The sequence below is a fragment of the Hyperolius riggenbachi genome, chromosome 1 (genome assembly GCF_040937935.1).
Source record: "Hyperolius riggenbachi isolate aHypRig1 chromosome 1, aHypRig1.pri, whole genome shotgun sequence".
Classification (NCBI taxonomy): domain Eukaryota; kingdom Metazoa; phylum Chordata; class Amphibia; order Anura; family Hyperoliidae; genus Hyperolius; species Hyperolius riggenbachi.
In genome coordinates this window covers 434,691,434-434,712,015 of record NC_090646.1, presented here as the reverse complement: position 1 = coordinate 434,712,015, position 20,582 = coordinate 434,691,434, and the positions used below count along the sequence as shown (strand labels likewise).

The window sequence follows — 20,582 nt, the reverse complement described above, 5'->3', positions numbered from 1 at the left end:
AATTGTTGTACACAAGTCATTTAGAGTTGCTATGGATGCAAGCAAGCAAAGCCTGAATTTTAGCAGCCGTGTAAGAAAAAAATCATACCACATAGCAACTTGAAATGGAGCAAAAAGCAATTTTAATAACATTAAAGTATGCAATAGCTTGTGCAGCCAGTCAAATCAATTTTAGCAAGCAGAGAGATTTTCCTTCCACACCTATATAAATATACTGTATATTGTTCTTCTACAGTATGCCACATTTAAAAATGCTATGCAGTCAGATGTACTGAAATCAACATAGTGGGAAATGTATTACCTTTTATGTGAAAATGCAATATTGGTTTGGACACAGTGATGTCAGTTTATGCAGCTGTGAAACATCCCAAGCCCTGCAGCATATAGCTATGGCAATATCAGGTAAACAAGGTTGTACTGAGTATTTACAGAATCACTGCTTCATAAACACAGTGGATGCATTTGATAAATTAAATGTTTGCCCTGTCTTTGAATGAAGGGACGTGTCTTATACAGGTATTGATGATACCAATATAATTTACTTCCTCTTGAAAATTGAAATTGCCATGCTGTATATATAACAAATGGATGTAAAACTGATTGCCCAGCTTAGTAGAAATGTACCCTTTAGAAATGAACGATTTGTTTGTGCATAATGTTTATGCAGTATCTAAGATTAAAAGGAAATTATATCAGTAATTACTTTAGACCTCTGCATATAAAACATACATCAGTATGATACTACTGGGTCTGTTTCTAAAAGATCAGCGGATCCAAGCAGAGTTGCCAGTATTTGGTGCATGCAGCAATTGCTAGCTATAAAGGTAGCCAGATGTGAGTGCTTATTACTAGGGATGGCCCAGCCTTGGAAAACTCATGGAGAAGCACATGATCAGTTTGATCAGCTGATAGATTTGTAAGGCTCGGATTTGCTGGTCATGATCATGTGTTAAACCAGGAAGTCATCACAGCAAATCAGAGGCTTACAAATCTATCAGCTGATCAAACTGATCGCATGCTTCTCCATGAGTTCTCCAAGGGTGGGCCATCTCTACTTATTACAAGTGTTGGTGTACTCAAATGACCACTATAGCGGAAAAAAACCTGCAAAATTTACTATCCGTATAATGCATGCATGTAACGTCCCTTTTACACTTGGGGCAGTATATTGCATCTCCAAAAACCTCTGCATCCCATTGCAGAAGTAGTGATAGCCCAAGCGCCTATTACATTGAATGTGTTGCATCGCGGTGCGGTGAGTCCCAACACAGTAACAAATTGAATGCAGTTACTGGCCAATTTGTACAGTAACCCCAGAAGTGAGGCATGCTTTCAATGGAAAGTGTGCCTCATTGATTTGGTCCCACCACGGCAATTATGCACGATACAGCTTCTTGGGCATGGTTTAGTTCAATTGTTAAAGATCGCACTGCAAGTGTAAAAGCAGTTTGGTATAAACGTTCATGCATATTTTTTTCATCTATATAGGCATTTTCCCGACAGTTTCTAAAATTTCACATTGCAATTTTTCTGTGAATATCAATGAAGCTAATATACATGAAAATACATCTCAACTGAAAAATCACATGCACATTTTCATGCAAAATACATTATACAGATTTTCTGCATTCCCAAGGCCTTACATTGAAACACGAATCGCACATCTGGTTTCTAAACATAGAAAATTTGCAAATGCAAAATTGCACAAAATTGGAAATACAGTGCAATGCCCTTCAGATACATTACATCTGTGGCAAACACATCTTCAGTATTTCACACATTGCATGCAAATTTGAATGTGTGCATGCAAATTTTAAAGTGTGAACCTTGCCTTAATTCCCCTCCCCTCTCATCTCCTAACGCTAGCCTTTCACTCTCCTCTCCTAGCACTATCCTCCCTCTCATTGTTACTGATCTGAATCTCTTTATTTCGCCAAGCATGACTGGGTCATGCCCGGAATTGGGTTTGGCACAAATACATAGCTCCAAGAGGTACATAGGCAAAAAGGCAGGAAAAGCATCAGGAATACAGAAAGCATCAGAAATACAATAAGATCATGACAGTAATACATCGTACTCAAATATGTAGATACACAAATACACACAGATGCACAGTACAAAGCCAAGCAGTTTAAATGTGATGTCTGTTGGCCGATTGATTGAAAGGAACATATTGTTTTGTTTTTGCAGTGCGCTACTTTACAGGTGTGGGGCCCTGATGGAAGGTGGAAGAATGTTAAGGGAGTTCAGGAGCCTAACGGCTGAAGGGAATAAAGAGTTCTGGTGTCTGGTAGTCTTGGTGGGGATGGGCCGAAGTCTACGTCCCAATGGTAGTAGGGTGAAAAAACTGTGGCCTGGGTGCGAGGGGTCACTTGCAATCTTCAGTGCCCTGGCACGCAGTCTTGTGTTATACAGGAGGTCAAGTCAAGTGGCGGCAGAGGTCTCCCAATGATCCTCTCCGCTGACTTGATGATCCGTAGTCAGTAGTTTATGCCTATCACTGGTGGTGGCTCCCGCATACCAGACCAGGATGGAGGAGCAGAGGATCGATTCAATGGTGGCTGAGTAGAAACAAGTTAGAATCTCCTGTGCCATGCCGAAGTTCCTCAGATGGCGGAGGAAGAAGAGCCTCTGCTGGACTTTCCGCTGGGTTGCTGTGATGTTGGCCTTCCAGCTGAGATTGCAGGAGATGATGGTGCCCAGAAGGCGAGCGCATGGCACTCTGGCCACCTCGGTGCCATCGATGTAGATTGGAGGTGGGGGAGAGCGGACTTCCTAAAGTCGATTATTAGCTCGACGGTTTTGGCCGTGTTGAGCACCAGGCTGTAGGTGCTCCTTGCACCAGTGGCATATTCTCTCCACTTGCTGCTGGTAATCCTGGATGTTGTCCTTGGTGACGAGGCTGACAATGGTGGTGTCGTCTGCAAATTTTATGACTTTGACAGCTGTGGATCTGCAGTTGTTTATGTAGAGGGAGAACAGCAGCGGGGACAGGATGCAGCTCTGGGGTGCCCCCGTGTTGGTTATCATTTCTCGCGAGTAGATGTCCCCCAGCCTGACAACTTGGGATCTGTTGGAGAGAAAGTCCAAGATCCATAAACGTAGGGTGGATTGACCCCAAGTGTGGCCAGGACGTTCTGGAGGATGCGTGGACATATAGTGTTAAATGCTGAGCTGAAGTCTAGTAGCAGTACTCTGGCACATGCATCTGGTCTATCGAGATGGTTGTTGATGAATTCCAGACAGATGTTTAGGGCGTCGTCAGTGGACCTATTTGCCCTGTAGGCAAACTGGAGTGGGTCCAGTAGGGGCAGGGTGGATAGCTTGAGGATGGATAGGACCACCCTCTCTGGTGACTTCATGATGACAGATGTCAGGGCCACAGGCCTGAAGTTGTTGAGGTCAGAGATGCCTTGTTTCTTGGGAACAGGTATGATGGTGGACCTCTTGAAGCATGCAGGGACTCTGCCCTCTGTCAGTTACTTGCTGAAGATGGCAGAGAGGATAGGAGCAAGTTGGTACGAGCAGGTTTTGAGGCAGGCTGGGGACACGCCATTGGGGCCCGAGGCTTTCCTAGCATTTAGTGTGGACAGGAGGTGCTGAACATCTGCCTCACCCACCTCCAGGGAGGGTGAGTCCTCACTAAGGTCGCTGTTTTCGGGGGCTGGAGGGAGGGTGAGAGGTGGTAGGTGCCCCCCAGGCTTAGCCTGTCCCTCGAACCTGCAGTAGAATTTACTCAGTTCTTCAGCTAACTCAGAGCTGGGGATGCATGTTGCGGGGGAGGCTTGTAGTTGGTGGCAGCCTTCAGCCCTTGCCACACGTCCCATGAGTTGTTCGAGCGCAGGTTCTGCTTCATCATCTCAGCAAACTCCTTTTTTGCAGCTCTCAGCTCTTGTTTCAGAGCGTTCCTCGCCTTCCTGAAGTCCTCCTGGTTGCCCGCCTTGTGTTGCAGACTGAGCAGCACTAGGTGAGCTAACAGCAGGTAGCAGTAAGTCCAGCAGGAGCAGGGCAAAGCTAGCAGTAGGTCCAGTAGGAGCAGGGCAAAGCTAGCAGTAGGTCCAGTAGGAGCAGGGCAAAGCTAGCAGTAGGTCCAGTAGGAGCAGGGCAAAGTTCAGCCTATGGATCAGAGGCTCAGAGGAAGGCAAAAACTGGACGAGCAAACCTGTCCAGTGTCCACATACAACGCAGCAGAAGCAAGCAAGTTGGTCCAGGAGAGGTAAGGCCTTACCCTTCCGTGCAGCAGACTGTGTGGGACCTCTGCACTGGTTGTGTCCTCAGCTGCGGAATGACCAGTGTGGGGGGGGGGTCCTCCAGGTTCTTTACTGCAGGCCATGTGGGGGGCCTAGCTGGCTGGAGCTGATGCTGCTGCAGCTGCTGCAGGCCACGTGATTTGCGCGGAGGTCCCTCCTGAAGCTGGGGAGGCCGGCTGCTGCTGCAGGGTCCGGAAACTGGATGCCTCCCTGAGGAGTTTCTGTGCCCAGCTGAGGTGGGGATCACCGAAGCGGGGCTCCCAGGCCCGTGAGCAGAGGAGGCCGGCTTCCCGCTGCACCCCTGCACTTGTGTCCTGTAGAGGCAGGGAGCCTGGCCCGCGAGCCGGATCCGGGGGCAGTGGTGTTCCACCTAGCGGCCTGGGTGATCGCTGGGTTGGGCTGTGTTCTCTGTGGGTCAGCGCTCCATGGGCTGTCCGGACTGTCGGTGCTTCCACGTGGGTTACCAGTGGGCTGCCTGGCGGCGAGAGTCATCCGGGACCCGGCTATGGTTCATGGGCTAGCCATCCAGGTAAGAAAAATACAAGAATACAAAATAATACAGAGAAAAAAAAATACAAAAATAGAAAAAGCGGAGAGGAGCTGTGCGCCGAGGCTGCCTGTCGGCGCCATCTTGCTGTGTGTGTGTTTATTTTAGCAACCTCCCCTATGCTTTCCCTGCCATTCTGCATCTAATTACCGTTAGGCTACATGATTAAGCACTAGGCTATCTATTAGTAGTGCACCAAAATTCAGGCCCGCAGCACCCAATAGCCACAATTTATATTGTGGTCTATGAAGTAGCCAATATGCGACATGTGCCCCTGCACCATAAAAACCTGCTTCAACCTTCCTATCCCTCCCTCAAAACAATCAAAACTATTGGAACAGGCATCCCAATTAATTACTTCAGGTGCAGCTGGTGCATCCCAATCCGTGGCTTTACTGTCCAAGTTGCTGTCCAGCAGTTCTTTCCTGAAATAAGCATCAGTTTATTTTTTCGTTACAAAGACAGATTCAAGCACAGCTTTCTTTTGATACCTCAGCTGTGAAAGTTGCATCCATTCTAGGATCCTTTAAAGTAGGAATATAGACATTTTTCCAGGTATAACAATGTCCAAGAATAATCCTTTTAATTCTGGGAAAGACCTTGCAAATAATAGACACTTTCCATTTATTCTGTACCTGGAATTTTCTTTATACCATACGCACTTGCACTTAACATCTTGTCATCACTGACAAACAAGGGACAGACAATACTAACACTGCTACATGATACCCATATGGGCTTCTGCAAATGGCTGGAACACATGATTGTGCTGACAAGAGGTCTTGTAATATGTAATATGTATTGGTGTTTGGATACTCTTCAAGCCTCTGCTACTTCTCACACGCAGTATCATCTTACTTTATTTATTTAAAAGCAAAGCCTGATGACAAGACATACTTTTCACTCAACTGTGCTCTTACAGCTTTGTCATTTCATTCATTCCGTTTAGGCCTCATCTGGAAGCAGAGCTCCACAATAACACAATGTCAAACATACTGTTCTGTTATAAATAAAGTATTCATTTTCAAAAGGTTAACAAACTAATCTTGCTTTATGTTAGTTATTCGATAGAACCACCTATTATTTTCATACAAACCATTTATTTATTTTCTATATATGGTGCCCTGTGGCAGGGGTGTAACTACAGATCATGCCCCCCCCCCCCCCCCCTTCACCAGAAAAACATTTATGGAGACCCTTAACCACTTGAGGACCGTAGGCTTACACCTCCCCTAGTGACCAGGCTATTTTTTACAATTCAGAGCTCTGAAGCTCCAAAAGCTCCAAGAGCCATACAACAAAGCATACAAATGAATCCCCCCTTTTCTGCCCACCAACAGAGATTTCGGTTGGTGGGCTCTGATTGCTGCTGCACACAGGTTTTTGTATTTTTTATTATTAAAATGCCCATTTTTAATTTAATTTTCCCTCCCCCCTCTCTCCCTCCCCCGACAGCCAATCCTAGTGGTCAGCTCTCATAGGCATCAGCCTATGAGAGCCGATCACTCTATAAGCCTCTACAGGGGACAGACAAGTGTCACGGCTGTCCCCAGTACAACACTGCTATAGATCACAGCACTGTACTGATGACAGAGCGCACATCGGCGCGCGCGATCCCCTGCACACCATGCCCCCAGGACTTAACACCAATTGGCATTACGGGTTCCTGGGAGTGCTTCCCCGTTCAAGTCTGTCGTTAAGAAGTTTATTACCACAACCCTTCCTTTGGCTCCCCTCGGTGATCCTCATAGCCTGGGTGCCCACCTTGCAAGGGTCATAAGAGAAGTGTGGCCATCATAATCTTCACACTTTTTACATGTGTAGCCACAAAACCACCTGATCTGAAGTATCAGAGAAAGGGAAAGTTAGTAGTTGCCCCCTCCCCCACCCCCCCCCCCACCCCCACACACACTCACCTACACACATCCCTCTGGACCCTTCTGCAGTCCCAGGTGCTGTGAATGCCCGCTCACAGACTGGCTAACAGACTGGCTCTCATCTGCTCATTTCTAGCTCCACCTTCCTGGGCCTCATCGAGACATGGCTAATTCCATATGATACTGTGTCTCTAGCTGCCCTCTCATACGGTGGACTTAAATTTAGCCACAATCCTAGATCTGGTGGCAAACACGAGAGAAAGGTGGGTTTTCTCCATTCTGAACACTTTTCCTTCAAACTCCTTACACCTGGCCAAATAAGAATGTCACAACAGACACCTCTGCTCTTTCACTACCTGGAAACAATCATTGACTCTTTACATATACTCACAACCACCTGGAACACTAACAGCAATAAAATCAATTGAAAACTGTCAAAAGGGAGGGTCTTCATTTTCCCTCAGCTAGTTTACTCTGTTTTGGTTCCCTCCTTAGAACCGGTGTAACGATTGTGGAACTATCTCCGTGGTCAGCGCACAATATGTGCACTGACACTGCGGAAGTTCTCCACAAGCGTGTAAAACGACAGAACCCAGCTTTGGTGCAATGCACCTGTAGAGAGAAAGTGAGCACAGAGACAGAATGTATGTGTGTCCACCACTCTAGTCGCCACCCAGCGACGGTGAACACACAACAGAGGAAACGAAGTGGGAACGCAATCGCAAGAGTGGCGAATGCCAATGTATGTGTGTCCACCAATCTAGTCGCCGCCCAGTGACGGTGAACACACAACAGCGGAAACGAAGCACAATCGCAAGAGTGGCAATGGCCAATAGTGACACAAGACCGAGTTAGACAGAGCACAAGTGTAGCAAGAAAGACATAGCAAATAACAATGATCAGAACGTCAAGGAAAATAACAAACGCTAGCTAAACGCGAACTCCGCACTCATTCGCAACAGCAAACGTGTTAAAGACACAATCACCGCGCGTTAGGCGCCCAGTGATAAGCGTGCCACCCTAACTAACCAATGTAACACAAACATGAAATAGAGAACGCAAACGCTTGCTAAACAGTTCCCTCACCGAGCCTACAGCAAGCGTTCATTCCAGACAAGACAGAGAGAAGGAATAGCCAGCAGCAACCGCAGCTCTGGCCTACACTCCCAGACAGAGCACAGAAGGAACCACCGCCACTACCGCTAGAGCGGATGCGATCCAGACAGACAAACAGATGAAGCAACCAGTAGCAACCGCAAGCTCTGGCTTGCACCCCTAAGACGGAGTACAGAAGGAACCACCGCCACTACCGCTAGGGCGAATGCGGTCCAGACAGACAAACAGATGGAGCAACCAGTAGCAACCGCTGCTCTGGCTTGCACCCCTACAGACAGAAAAATTTCCTGTCGACCGCCGCTGGCGACAAGACAATCGCAACAGATAGACAGTACAAGGTAAAACAGATAATACAACCTGACTATGCTAGAAGGGATGCCTAGTGCAGTCCCAAGGAATTACTCTAAGATAATCTTAGCAAACAATAGCAAAGGCTGATACTCCAGGTGAGTTAGCAGGAACAAACCATCATGACCAGCCAGGAATTCTGGGAGCAAAAGGCATTTATACTGCAAGCCATCAAAGGAAGCAGCTAAGCAATTTGCATGACAAGTGTATGCAAATTCCTCACCAGCAGAGCAACTCTGAAACTTTTAAAGTGAAGACAGGTCTCTTTTCCAGAGACCTGCAGCATTCAGACCTAAAGAATGGTCAAACAGCTGTCTGCCTGTGCAGACAGCTGAGCAGATCATTACAACCGGTCTCTACTCTACCTCCACTAGTCAGTACGCAACAAATATTTCATGTTCTAGAGTTTGAATTTCAAGCTGAGGCAATTTTAGTTCTGATTCAGGGAACACATGTGTGCACGTAACAAATTCTACCACTCACACCATTTGCTAAATGGGTTGTTCTGACATAAGGGCAAGAGAGCATTATGCGGCAGCCAGACCACAGTGGCTGCTGAGACACATACACAAATAAGGGTAGCTCAGCTCACCAAACTGTTACTTAAAGTGTACCTGAGGGGGAAAAAAGTGCCCCTAGGGCGAAGCATCTGGATCCTATAGAGGCTTCCCCCATCCTCCTCACAAGAGGGAATACAGTACTAGGACCCCCAAAGATTCTGCCAACAAAGGCTTGTCAGCAGTGTGCACAGGTACACAAGAGGCTTCTTGATGGGCTCTGCCTGAAGCAGCTGAGCCTGATCGGGTCCGTTTTACTGCATAGGCGCAGATGGTTTGCGTCTGTACAGCTTACCCGATCGGGCGTGGCTATTTCCATTTGCATGCCCGTGCGCTCCCATGTTGCCCCCCTCCCCCCGTTAGCCTGGAGATCAATGAATGGGTACATAGTTCCCATTCGTTGATCTAAGAGTACCCATTCATTAATCTAAGCCCGCGGTAGAAAGACCGACAGCTTCTTATGAGAGTGTTCGCTTATAGGATGGAATTCCAAAAAAATTACTGTGGCCATCTTGTGGCCAAATAGTAAAACTACATGTTCATACATTTATTCACAAAAAAACACAATACATTACATTTAAAATTAACTGTTTACCCCCACACCCAAAAAAATTACCAAATAAACTTTTTTACAAAAAAAAAATACAATTTGAAAAAAAAAAACGAAAAACATAAATAGTTACCTAAGGGTCTAAACAGTTTTAATATGCATGAGAAGCGATTATATTACTAATATTTTGTGAATTATAAGCTTGTAAATAGAGATGGACACAAAATTGAAAAATGCACCTTTCCAAATAAAATATTGGTGCTATACATTGTGATAGCAGTAAAGTGTTGTACCGTGTTAGCCATGAGTAAAAGCAAGAAGTTTTGAATCAGGATGATACCATTTATTGGCTAACTTAGAGATGGATAAACAGTGAGCTTTCGACTTATAAAAAGCCTTCGTCGGACTGGTTCCTGACCAGAACTGAAAAACACAGCTTATATACACTGACATACAGAGGAGAAACATTCTTTAGCAAACATAAATGTAATTAGATGCCTTAACTGTTACTGAGGAGGCTTTCCCAGGCATCCTATCTAAATTGATAAGATCAATAGAATCCTCAACATGACATAAAGCAGACTCTGGTGATGAAAAGACATCGTAAATTCCGAATTCAAATGGTAACTGGCCTGGTTACATGCACCATTAAAGGTGCCCATACACTCGTCAGATTGGCAGCAGATAGATAAGAAATGCATCTGATGATCTATCTGATGCGTTTTTAGAACATTTTTTACCAGGATAGAATTCCAATAGATTTCAGTTTGAAATCTGTTGAAATTCGATCTGATGGCATTTTTTTGCCATCAGATTTCCATTAAGGCCAATGCAAACTGATAAGCAATCTCATCAGATCGACCTAAATTTTCCACCCTGCTAGTTCGATGGAAATCCATCGAAATCGGCCATCGATCGGTCGATTGGCCAACCGATTTGCAATCGATCTATCGATCGATCGATCGGGATCGATCGGTCGGCCAGAAAATCGGCTGAGTGTATGGGCCCCTTAATTCTAAGCTTAAGAGAATTGTGGCATTTAAAGCCAGCACCTGAAAGCAAATGCCACAGTTCTTTTAATTTTAATTTTTCTATCTTTTCATTCATTTTTGTGCCATATGCTGTGTAAGATGGAATTCACTGTCACTATTCATTTTATTTGCTTTCAGGTGCTGGCTTTAAATGCCACAACAAATTAATAAATTTATATGGGGGAACAAGCCTCCTCGAATAAGCAGATCCACTTTATCTATCCCCAAAATGTTTGGGGGGTACGGGTCTCCCAGACCTCCAGAAGTACCATATGGCAGCCCAGCTGTGTAGAGTGGTGGAATGGGCTTCCCCAACCACCTCAAAACTATGGGTAGAGATAGAACAAGTGACAGCAGAATGTAAAGTGGCAACCTTAGGTTGGGTAGATTACCCTCAGGCTAAACAATGTGCATGGAATAACCCCTTGATGGTCGCATCTGTGAAATGTATGAGACGCCATCTGCGTAATATGGGACTTACACGCAACCAAGGCCCCCTGACCCCCTTATGCTGTAACCCTGCCTTCACACCAGCAGGAGATATCCCCTTTATCTCTACCTGGGAGGGAGGCGATGTCCCGCGAGTAAGGGACTTTCTGGCACGGGGCCAGGTCATGCTCTACCAAGAGATGTCCTCAATAAGAGAAAACATTCCCTTATCTAAATGGCAGTACTTTCAGATAAGACATTTCTTGCAATCCTTGCTCAAAAATTCTACCTGGACATCTGACTTGACCGACTTTGAGAAATTATTGATATGTACTGAGCCACATAGACATCTGGTCTCACAGATATACCAAATGCTTGTGTCTACAATGATCCCATCTAAAATTAAATTTCAGGAGGCTTGGGAGAGGGATTTGGGGATGGAGTTAGACGAGGAGCAGTGGCAGAAAATTTTCTTATTCAATCACAAAGGCTCACTGAATGTTAATATTCAGGAAATGGGCTTCAAGATCTTATCAAGATGGTACAAAACACCCCAGATACTACATAAGATTTTTCCTACCCTTCTGGATACATGCTGGAGATGTGGCTCACCTGGAAGTGACGTCCTACACGTGTTTTGGGCTTGTCCTAAGATTGTCCCATTTTGGACTGAAATACATCGCTTGATAGAAAAAATATCATGCGATAAGATCGCCTTTGCTCCTGGTCGTCTCCTACTCCATGACACCCCTGACTCAATAAAAATGTACAAAAAATCTATTGTTATTCATCTGATCAATGCGGCTAGGGCTATGATTCCCCTCCATTGGAAATCTACTCTCACTCCCTCAGTTAGATCATGGCTGAAAAAAGTAGACAACATAGAGACCATGGAACACATGATTCTCCTGTCACAAGACAAAGCGGAACGATACACTTTGACTTGGTCCTCCTGGAACGAGTTCCAATGCACGGAGGAATACAAACGGCATATGTGCAATGATTAAACTTGATACTTGCCTCTCTCTTTTCCCTGTACTTTTCCTATACTCTTCTTCCCGGCGTGATAGATGGCAGACGATGTACATTTTGCAAAGCTTAGCTCCGGATACTTAGCCATAGGTATTCAGGACTATTCTGAGGTGATCTTTTTGAATAAGCATCTTTAACTATTGTCTTGAAGGACTACACAGTATTGTTCCCTGAATACTATGATTATACCATAAGATATAAACTTTATACCCTGCTATAATAAGTGTTGTTCTGAATGTTAAAAGTTATACTAAGCTACGGTTGTACTTATTGTATGTAAATCTATGTCATGCATGTACTACAGATCTGTACTATTAAGTTTTTCAATAAACGTTAATTGCAAAAAAAAAAAAAAAAAAATTCTCTTAAGCTTAGAATTAATGGTGCATGTAACCAGGCCAGTTACCATTTGAATTCGGAATTTACGATGTCTCTTCATCACCAGAGTCTGCTTTATGTCATGTTGAGGATTCTATTGATCTTATCAATTTAGATAGGATGCCTGGGAAAGCCTCCTCAGTAACAGTTAAGGCATCTAATTACATTTATGTTTGCTAAAGAATGTTTCTCCTCTGTATGTCAGTGTATATAAGCTGTGTTTTTCAGTTCTGGTCAGGAACCAGTCCGACGAAGGCTTTTTATAAGTCGAAAGCTCACTGTTTATCCATCTCTAAGTTAGCCAATAAATGGTATCATCCTGATTCAAAACTTCATACATTGTGATAGGGACCTAATTTAAATGATATAATAATTGGGACAAATGGGCAATTAAAATGTGTGGGTTTTAATTATGGTGGCATGCATTATTTTAAAGCTATAATGCTGAAAACTGAGAAAAAATATGGTGAAAAAACATTGGAGGCTGAAATGGTTAAACAAGGAGGAAAATGGTGCTAAGGGATTGCGCCGGATGCACTCTGAAAGTCAAATAAACTTACAACTACAATGCAATATGGAAAGTTAACTGTAACCATGGCCGCGCAGATGCAGTGGCATTTGTCTAGTTAGACGAATATTTGGGAAGTGACCCACAGCAGGGGACCGGAGTATCCTTAAGTGACAGCCCGGGACAAGATGTCTGCAGGGGGCCTGTCTGGTTTTTAATAACCACTACAGAACCCCTTTAAGGGCTGGTGCACACCGAGCGGCTTTTTGGGCGTTTTCAGATCCGCTTGCGGCTGCGGATCCGCTTGGTCAATGTATCTCAATGGGGTGGTGCACACCAGAGCGGCAGGCGTTTTGCAGAAACGAAAAATGCCTGGGTGAGGCATTTTTTGGATTTCAGATGCGTTTCTGCCTCAATGTTAAGTATAGGAAAAACGCAAACCGCTCTGAAAAACGCCTGTTCAGAGCGGTTTTGCCGGCGTTTTTGTTACAGAAGCTGTTCAGTAACAGCTTTACTGTAACAATATATGAAATCTACTATACTGAAAACCGCAGCAGCAATCCGCAAAACGCTAGCAAAACGCCTCATAAAAATAAAAAAAAGCGTTTAAAAATCTGCTAGCCTTTTGCGGATCTGCTAGCGGGTTTTGGTGTGCACCAGCCCTAAATGTAACACTATTTTCAAAACATGCCTTGTGAAATATACAAAAAAACAGAATGTGTTGTTATGCAAAACATTTTAACAACATTTTGTTAGTGTTTGGGAATTGATATGATGTTGCATTTTTTTTCTACAAATGGGTTTGTACATTTACAATTACTGTAATATAATGGAAGCATGTGTGTCTGCAAACATTCTCATTTTATTATTATTATTATCCAGGTTATGGTATATCCAAATAAGTTAAAGTCTTATCTTTTTTGTCTTCTAGAACAGTGTTTCCTAATATGAGTACTGTTGTACCCCATGTGTGCCAGGTACCCCTTGCTCAAGTACCCCTTGACCTTTATTTAAATATGGCGTATCACAGAGCTGTGCACACACAATATTTTAGCCAAGTAGCTTTTTATCACTTTCTCAAACTGCAGCTGAATAGCTGATAGCATGGAACTTTTGTGTATGATCTGCACTGTGATACTCTAGATTGGTAATAGCAAATACAAGTGAACACAAGAAGCTAGCAAAGCCATTATTCACTAAAAATATGTATAGCCATGTTTTCCCAAGAATAATTATAGCCATGTTTTCCCATTAGTATGTGTCTCCCTACACATATAGTTAAGCCATATCCAAATACAAGTATAGATCTTTACAAGGATATCTTCACATGTATTATTATTATTTAGTATTTATATAGAGCCAACATCTTCCACAGTGCTGTACAGAGTATATTGTCTTGTCACTTAGCCGTTCCTCAGAGGGGCTCGCAATCTTATGCTGGGAACACAAGTTTCGTCTTTGCGGTAGAATCGTTCCGAAAGATGCCTTCAATTGATAAAATTCCGTCATGCCCTATTTCTCCGCTCGATTGTTTTCCGCTTGATTTCTCATAGAAGTGAATGTAAAAAAGATAAAAAAAACAAGCGAAAGATAAGAGAATCGAGCTGAGAATCGAATGGTAAATCGATCGGGCAGCCACAAAAACCGTATCGTGTGTTCCCAGCATTATCCATATCATAGTCATATGTCTATATACAGTATATGTATCATGTAGTGTATGCATTGCAGTCTAGGGCAGCTAGAGAAACACTGTGCTGGAAAGCATAAGTATACCTGCACACTAGGATGTTGCATTTCACATTCTGCGAATACAGGATTGCGACGGATTGGGAAAGTCACGTTGTGAAGTGCATGCTGCATAGAGAGAAGCATAAAGTACATAAAAAGTTCCTTCACAGCACCTGTAAATACACATGTTATCCAGTAAGGCATTGTTTACCAATCTCAGCGCAGACGGCCATGTGATTGAAACGCTATGTCTGCGATCACACGCCACCTGCTCTCCCATGCAATATGCTGCTGATCCCTACAGTGAATTGGTCAATGCTGCTTTTGCCGGAAAATGCGTGCAGCAGTGCGATAGCACATGTAGTCTGAGCATCAGACAGTTTAGTCTATGCACTCTGATGTTTCTGTATGTTGCACACTATACACATTGCTGTAATGCGCACATAAAGCATACAGTGTGAGCAAGGCCTAATGCACAGCATGCCATGCGTTATTCAGGCAGATTCTGCAACACCGCACTGCTAACACTTTGATTCAGTGGTGTAGCAATGGGGGGTGCAGAGGTTGCGACCGGATCAGGGCGCTTTGGCCAGAGGGGCCTCGAGGGGCCCTCCCTCAACCACAGTATTTGCTCTTTATTGGTCCTGTGCTAATAATATTAACTCCTATAGAGGCTTTGAATAGTGGTGATCATTAATTCCTATTCTTGCACTTCTGACACTGCCGTTGTCCTTGTTTGGTATTGATATGCAGTATCAATCGCTACGTATAGTGTGCTTGAGGGGCCCCAATGTAAAACCTGCGCCGGGGGCACCCAGCTTCAGAGCTACGCCACTGCTTTGATGTGTACTTATTACCATTACAATAAAATTACATTTCATTTGCTCTGTTAATAATAAACTGTCTGATGCAATGCACCGCAAGGCCCCGTGTGACAGTAGCCTTACAGTTGTACTGGGGGCCATGTCAAAGTTTTCTACTTCCCGGGGACATCTAATTAGGCATGGTCAGAAATACCCATATCCGATTCCATGGAAATTCTGATTTCTGATTTCTGTTTTTCCCGTTTCCAATTTTCCATTTTTCTGATAATCTATTTTCAAGTATTTTATTAGTCTTTTTTTTTGGCATCAGAGAATGCAAAAAGTGGGGAAAAAAATCGGGAAAATGGAAAAACAAAGTCTTGTGATTGGTTTAAAATTAAAATTTTGCTGAAAAGTTCTGCATTCTCTGGCTGATCCAATGCTTCTGTGACTGGGCTAAAATCACTGAGTTTCGGTAAATTGTATTTCTGCAGAATTCCAATTTCCGTTTTCCAATTTTCATTTTCTGAATTCGCAGAATTTTTAATTTGGCAAAATCTGAATGAGCATCCCTACATCTAATGTAGAGTCTTTATAGCCGCCATCAATTATAGATGCAACGATCAGTAGCAGGCAATGGAATTAACATACAAAATCCTATAGGTGCTATTTAAACTTGATTCCATGTAGCTTTGTAACCTACCCCTCCACTTATGATTGCCCATAGGCTGCATGCTCTACTACTTAATAAATCATACACCGTTGTATTTTGTTTTTTGATGTAAAAATGCATTTTGCTTATTTTAGATTGCGAGAGGAATGGAAACAAAGGCTGGAGCACAGAATTAACATGTTAAACTCTCTCCAAGAAGAACAAAAGAGGCAACTCTATGGAATACAACCTGAGCCCAAAGCAAACACAGCGGCATAGAAGATATAATCAAGAGACTGATAGTTTTGTGCAAAACGCTTCTTCTTCCATCATTCTCAACTCTTTTAAATTCAGGCATTGCAAAACAAAGACTTGATTGGCGATATCACAATATGATGGAGTTAAATTGCTCTGGACATGCTATCTACGTTTAGAATAGCTAATGTGTTCTTGCTAATAATATAGCTGATATTATCAGTGTGAATCAGATTTCTCATGTCTCAGCCAACTCCAGGCACAAAAGACCTAGTTTACGGGACTGAATAAATTATAAACCAGGGCTCCTTCGGCATGCATATTTATAAGGTGCGCATTGTCCTTTGGTCGTTAACAACCAAATTAAGCAAGTTGAAAGCGTGTTGATAAATGAATTTTCAGCCATGAATTATTTCTGCTTCCAGAATCACATAGCAGGAAATGAAGAGTAGCGCCTTGGGTGTTATTTTGCCAGTGTGCCCTACAAGTCATTGTTGTATCTCTGCGCTGCAGGTGCCTCTGGCACAGAAGATCTGAGAAGGTCTTACTTACTTACGCAGACGTAGGCCGGAGTGAGCGCCTCCATTGCTTGAAACGCTACACTTATATTTTATTAATTACACATTAAAACTAGATTAGTACTGTGGGGGATAGCCGTAGATTTTTCATATATCTGTAGTAGCCGATCCATCCTCTCATCTTTAATATTTTAGTGTCCAAATGTTAAACACCGCCTCATACAGCGTACAAGGGTGGATCAATGTCAAGGAGTTTTGTGCACTTTGACTGAATATGCCTCATATCTTTGGCTTTGCCATCTAAAATTTGTGATGACATTTGATTTTTTACAAAGTTAAGATTGGCCAAAACACAAATGACAATGAGCAAAGTAAAGGCTTTGTGCTCTACACCAAGCTGTACCAAGGCTGGGTACACACAATGCAAGTTCCCCATCAGAACAATGGGAAATTTCCCATATTTCAGTCACTTCCAACATGTCCAACCTGCTCCCCTTCTCGATGGTAAGCAGGTCGGACATGTTGGAAATGATCGAACAATAAGAAATATCCCCCCCCCCCCCCCCCCCCCCACACACACACACACAGTTGCATTGTGCATATCAGGCATTGAGCATGTTTAGCAGTAGTATCAATCTGGAACTTGATTGAAATTGGAGGTGTCAGAGTGTTGCATTGCCACTTCTATGACCTACTTTGGATTCCTCATCTATTGCTGCATACACATGTGCACAAGGAGTTTTCAAAGTGTTGATTTTGCTTTTCTGTATATTAATGTCATCAGTAGTATGGATCTGATGATTAGTGGTCCTTGCGAATCCATTTTTTTTTCCTGTATGTGGCTAGATCATTATTAATCAGACCCGATGTGCAGATAACAGACTGCAGAAATGTGAGTAATTATGCTAACATAAGCACAGGCATCACTGGATGAAAGTTTGCAGGGAGTAGGAAAAGGCAGGTGAAGATTTCAAATCCGCAGGTAAAACACACACACAGGACACAGAAGTACTTGTGTAAAGCGGGACAAATGAATGTTTATTTGAAAGTGTTTGTGTAGACAGTAGGCAGACAGGAAGTCCACAGATATCATCAGGAAGGAAAAATTATTTATTGTTTATATCTGCATTATTGATTGTGTCTACATTGGTTTCTTTGGCATGTTTATGTTAAATATACACTTATCATTTAAATCAAGTGACACTACATTATTGCTTAATCAACTTTATGCTATCAATCACATGGTATTTAGAGACATTAGGCCTGATTAATAAAGTTCTTCCAGGCTGGAGATGATTCAAGAGCCTGAACTCAATTTATTAAAAATGTCTGCTGTAAAGAGGCAAGTGGAATCCAGTCATATCTAGGCCAGATATGTAGGATTATTTATGTTTTCTGATGATTACAGGCTCAGGAGAAGCTTATTACATCAAAGTAAGTGTCTTTCAGGCCCCTTTTACGCTATGGCATTGCGGTAAGCTTTTTTTTTTTTTTTTTACCGCAAATGAAAGTCCGTGGAGACTTTCATACTTCATGCAAGGCAATGTGGTGCAAAGAAAGTAGTCAAATCACTGCTATCCCGCCACAAAGTCAATAGTGCATTACTGCACAGATTATGCAGTAATGCAAGTCTATGGCAACACATTCAAGTTTAATGATGGAGCATGGTGCAACACGGCGTGCAGGCGCAGACCGACAGGAAGCCCAGTGATGTACTTCCTGTCCAGTAGGAGTATGTCACTGAGTAGGGGCAGGCCTATGCACATTTCCCTCTCTGTCCCTCTCTGTCTACCGCAGGGTAATGTGAAAGGGGCTTTGGTGTGGTTCTCCTGTGGTGGGCTCTCTCTACATGGGAGAATCGCACCATACGAGTATAAGTGAATTAACACATAATTATCCAATAATTGGGACCGTAGCTGATCTTCAATGTAAGGAAAGCATTTTAGGAACATTTAAATGCAGATATTGAATTTGCCATAACTGATTTCCTGTGATATTTCAGATTTTAAGCATTCTTACTGTAAACAACTGAACAGTTGATCTACATGATAAAATTTCTTTTCCTCCATATGTAGTTCTTGTCTTTTGTACAGATTTAGATTAAAGAGGTTGTTTGTCAAGCTTTTACATTGCTTTTGGATGTATTTATACATATTAATGAGATTATCGTACTTCTAAGTTGTATCCTTTCTAAGCTAAATAAGCCCAGTGTTTCTATCCTTTCTTTGCAAGTGAGACCATCTGTCCCATTAATTAATTCAGTAGCCTGTTTATGTACCCGCTTTGCAACTTTAACATTGACTTGTAATGTGGTGGCATAATGTATTGCTTATATAAGATATGCCATTACAGGATCAGTACTATACTAGCATCTTGTGCTTTTATTTACCATTTTATACATCCCAGAATTGTATTTGCTTTTGCTGCCACTGCTTGATTTATTTTCAACCATTACTCCCAAGTCCTTCTTTAAGTCTGATGTTCCCAGTTATTAAAGCATTTAGATTGTATGGTGCAATGCCATTGATATGGCCAAGATGCAGACCCTTACATTTAAAGTGAATGTTTACCACTTTAAGAATAAAAAAGTCAGATACTCACCTAAGGAGAGGGAAGGCTCGGTCCTAATGAGCCTTCCCTCTCCTCTCCCGGTGCCCGGTCCGAGCAGGATCCCCCGTAGCAGCATTCGACCAGTTCGGTCAAATACTGCCACTTCCGCCACCGAAGGGAGGTTTCGGATGCCTTTGGGAGCACTCGGGCTCCCGAAGACGGGCCGCTCCATACTACACATGCGTGAGCGCCCTCTATGACGCACTCGTGCGTGCATAGTATGGAGCGGCCCGTCTTTGGAAGCCCGAGTGCGGCGGCGGACGCGAACGGGGAAGCCAGCGCAGCACCGAGGGCACCGGGAGAGGAGAGGGAAGGCTCATTAGGACCGAGCCTTCCCTCTCCTTAGGTGAGTATCTGACTTTTTTATTTTTAAAGTGGTACCCGTTGGCTTTAATAACATATTTTATCTGCAGCTTACTGTACCTGTCTGGATAGCAATGCAGCCAGGAATTTGCTGTAGCATATCATTATCCTGCTAAGTATTGATCATTTTACATTAATTTTTTTTTACATCTACAAAGATGGCAGCATTACTTTCAGGGGCGTAGCAGTCCCTGCGGCTGCAGGGGAGGCCCAGAGGTGTGAGGGGACCCCAACTACTAACCTTCACTTTCTCTGATACCCTAGATCAGGTGTTTTTGTGGCTACATTTGTTATAGGTGTGGAGAACCTGATGGCCACACTTGTTTTATGACCCTAGTATGATAAACCCTCATGAGAGTCACCAAAGGGAGGCAAGGGAGGGTTGTGAACATTAAGGGGACCCCATCAAAGTGATTTGTAGTTACGCCCCTGATTACTTTCTACTTCATCCGCTACTTTAATAAATTAATTGAAAAGAACCAGATCCAATACAGATCTTTGTGAGCTCCCACATGTGGCTATTTGTATACAATTCTTATACTACCACTCTTTGCCGTCTCCGGCTTCGTATACACTACATGTGATTCTGATTTGTTTTATCAAATCCAATTTTTATTTCCGATAAAAAAACCCAGCATGCCGTACTTTTTCGGAATAAAAAATCGGATCGTATAAAAAATCAAAATCGAATATAGTGTGCAAGAGGCAGTTTTCTATCCATGTACACACATTTTCCCCAAGTCCTTGTATCCTTAGTAGAGATGTCGCGAACCTCCGATTTTCGGTTCGCGAACCTTCGCGGAAGGTTCAGTTCGCGTAAAAGTTCGCGAACCACAATAGACTTCAATGGGGAGGCAAACTTTGAAAAATAGAAAAAACTTATGCTGGCCACAAAAGTGATGGAAAAGATGTTTCAAGGGGTCTAACACCTGGAGGGGGGCACGGCAGAGTGGGATACATGCCCAAAGTCCCGGGGAAATATCTGGATTTGACGCAAAGCAGCGTTTTAAGGGCAGAAATCACGTTGAAT

The 20,582-nt window shown here is 43.3% G+C and overlaps 1 protein-coding gene across 1 annotated transcript in view; it reads left to right on the top strand.

The window, feature by feature from the left end:
* Nucleotides 1-18,647, top strand: part of LOC137553122 (protein FAM240B-like) — a 79,040-nt gene extending 60,393 nt beyond the window's left edge. The window contains exon 3 of the mRNA XM_068271432.1: nt 15,962-18,647. Coding sequence (XP_068127533.1) covers nt 15,962-16,085 — 124 coding nt within the window. The 3' untranslated portion in view covers nt 16,086-18,647. The remainder of the gene's footprint in view (nt 1-15,961) is intronic.
* Nucleotides 18,648-20,582: the final 1,935 nt, after the last annotated feature.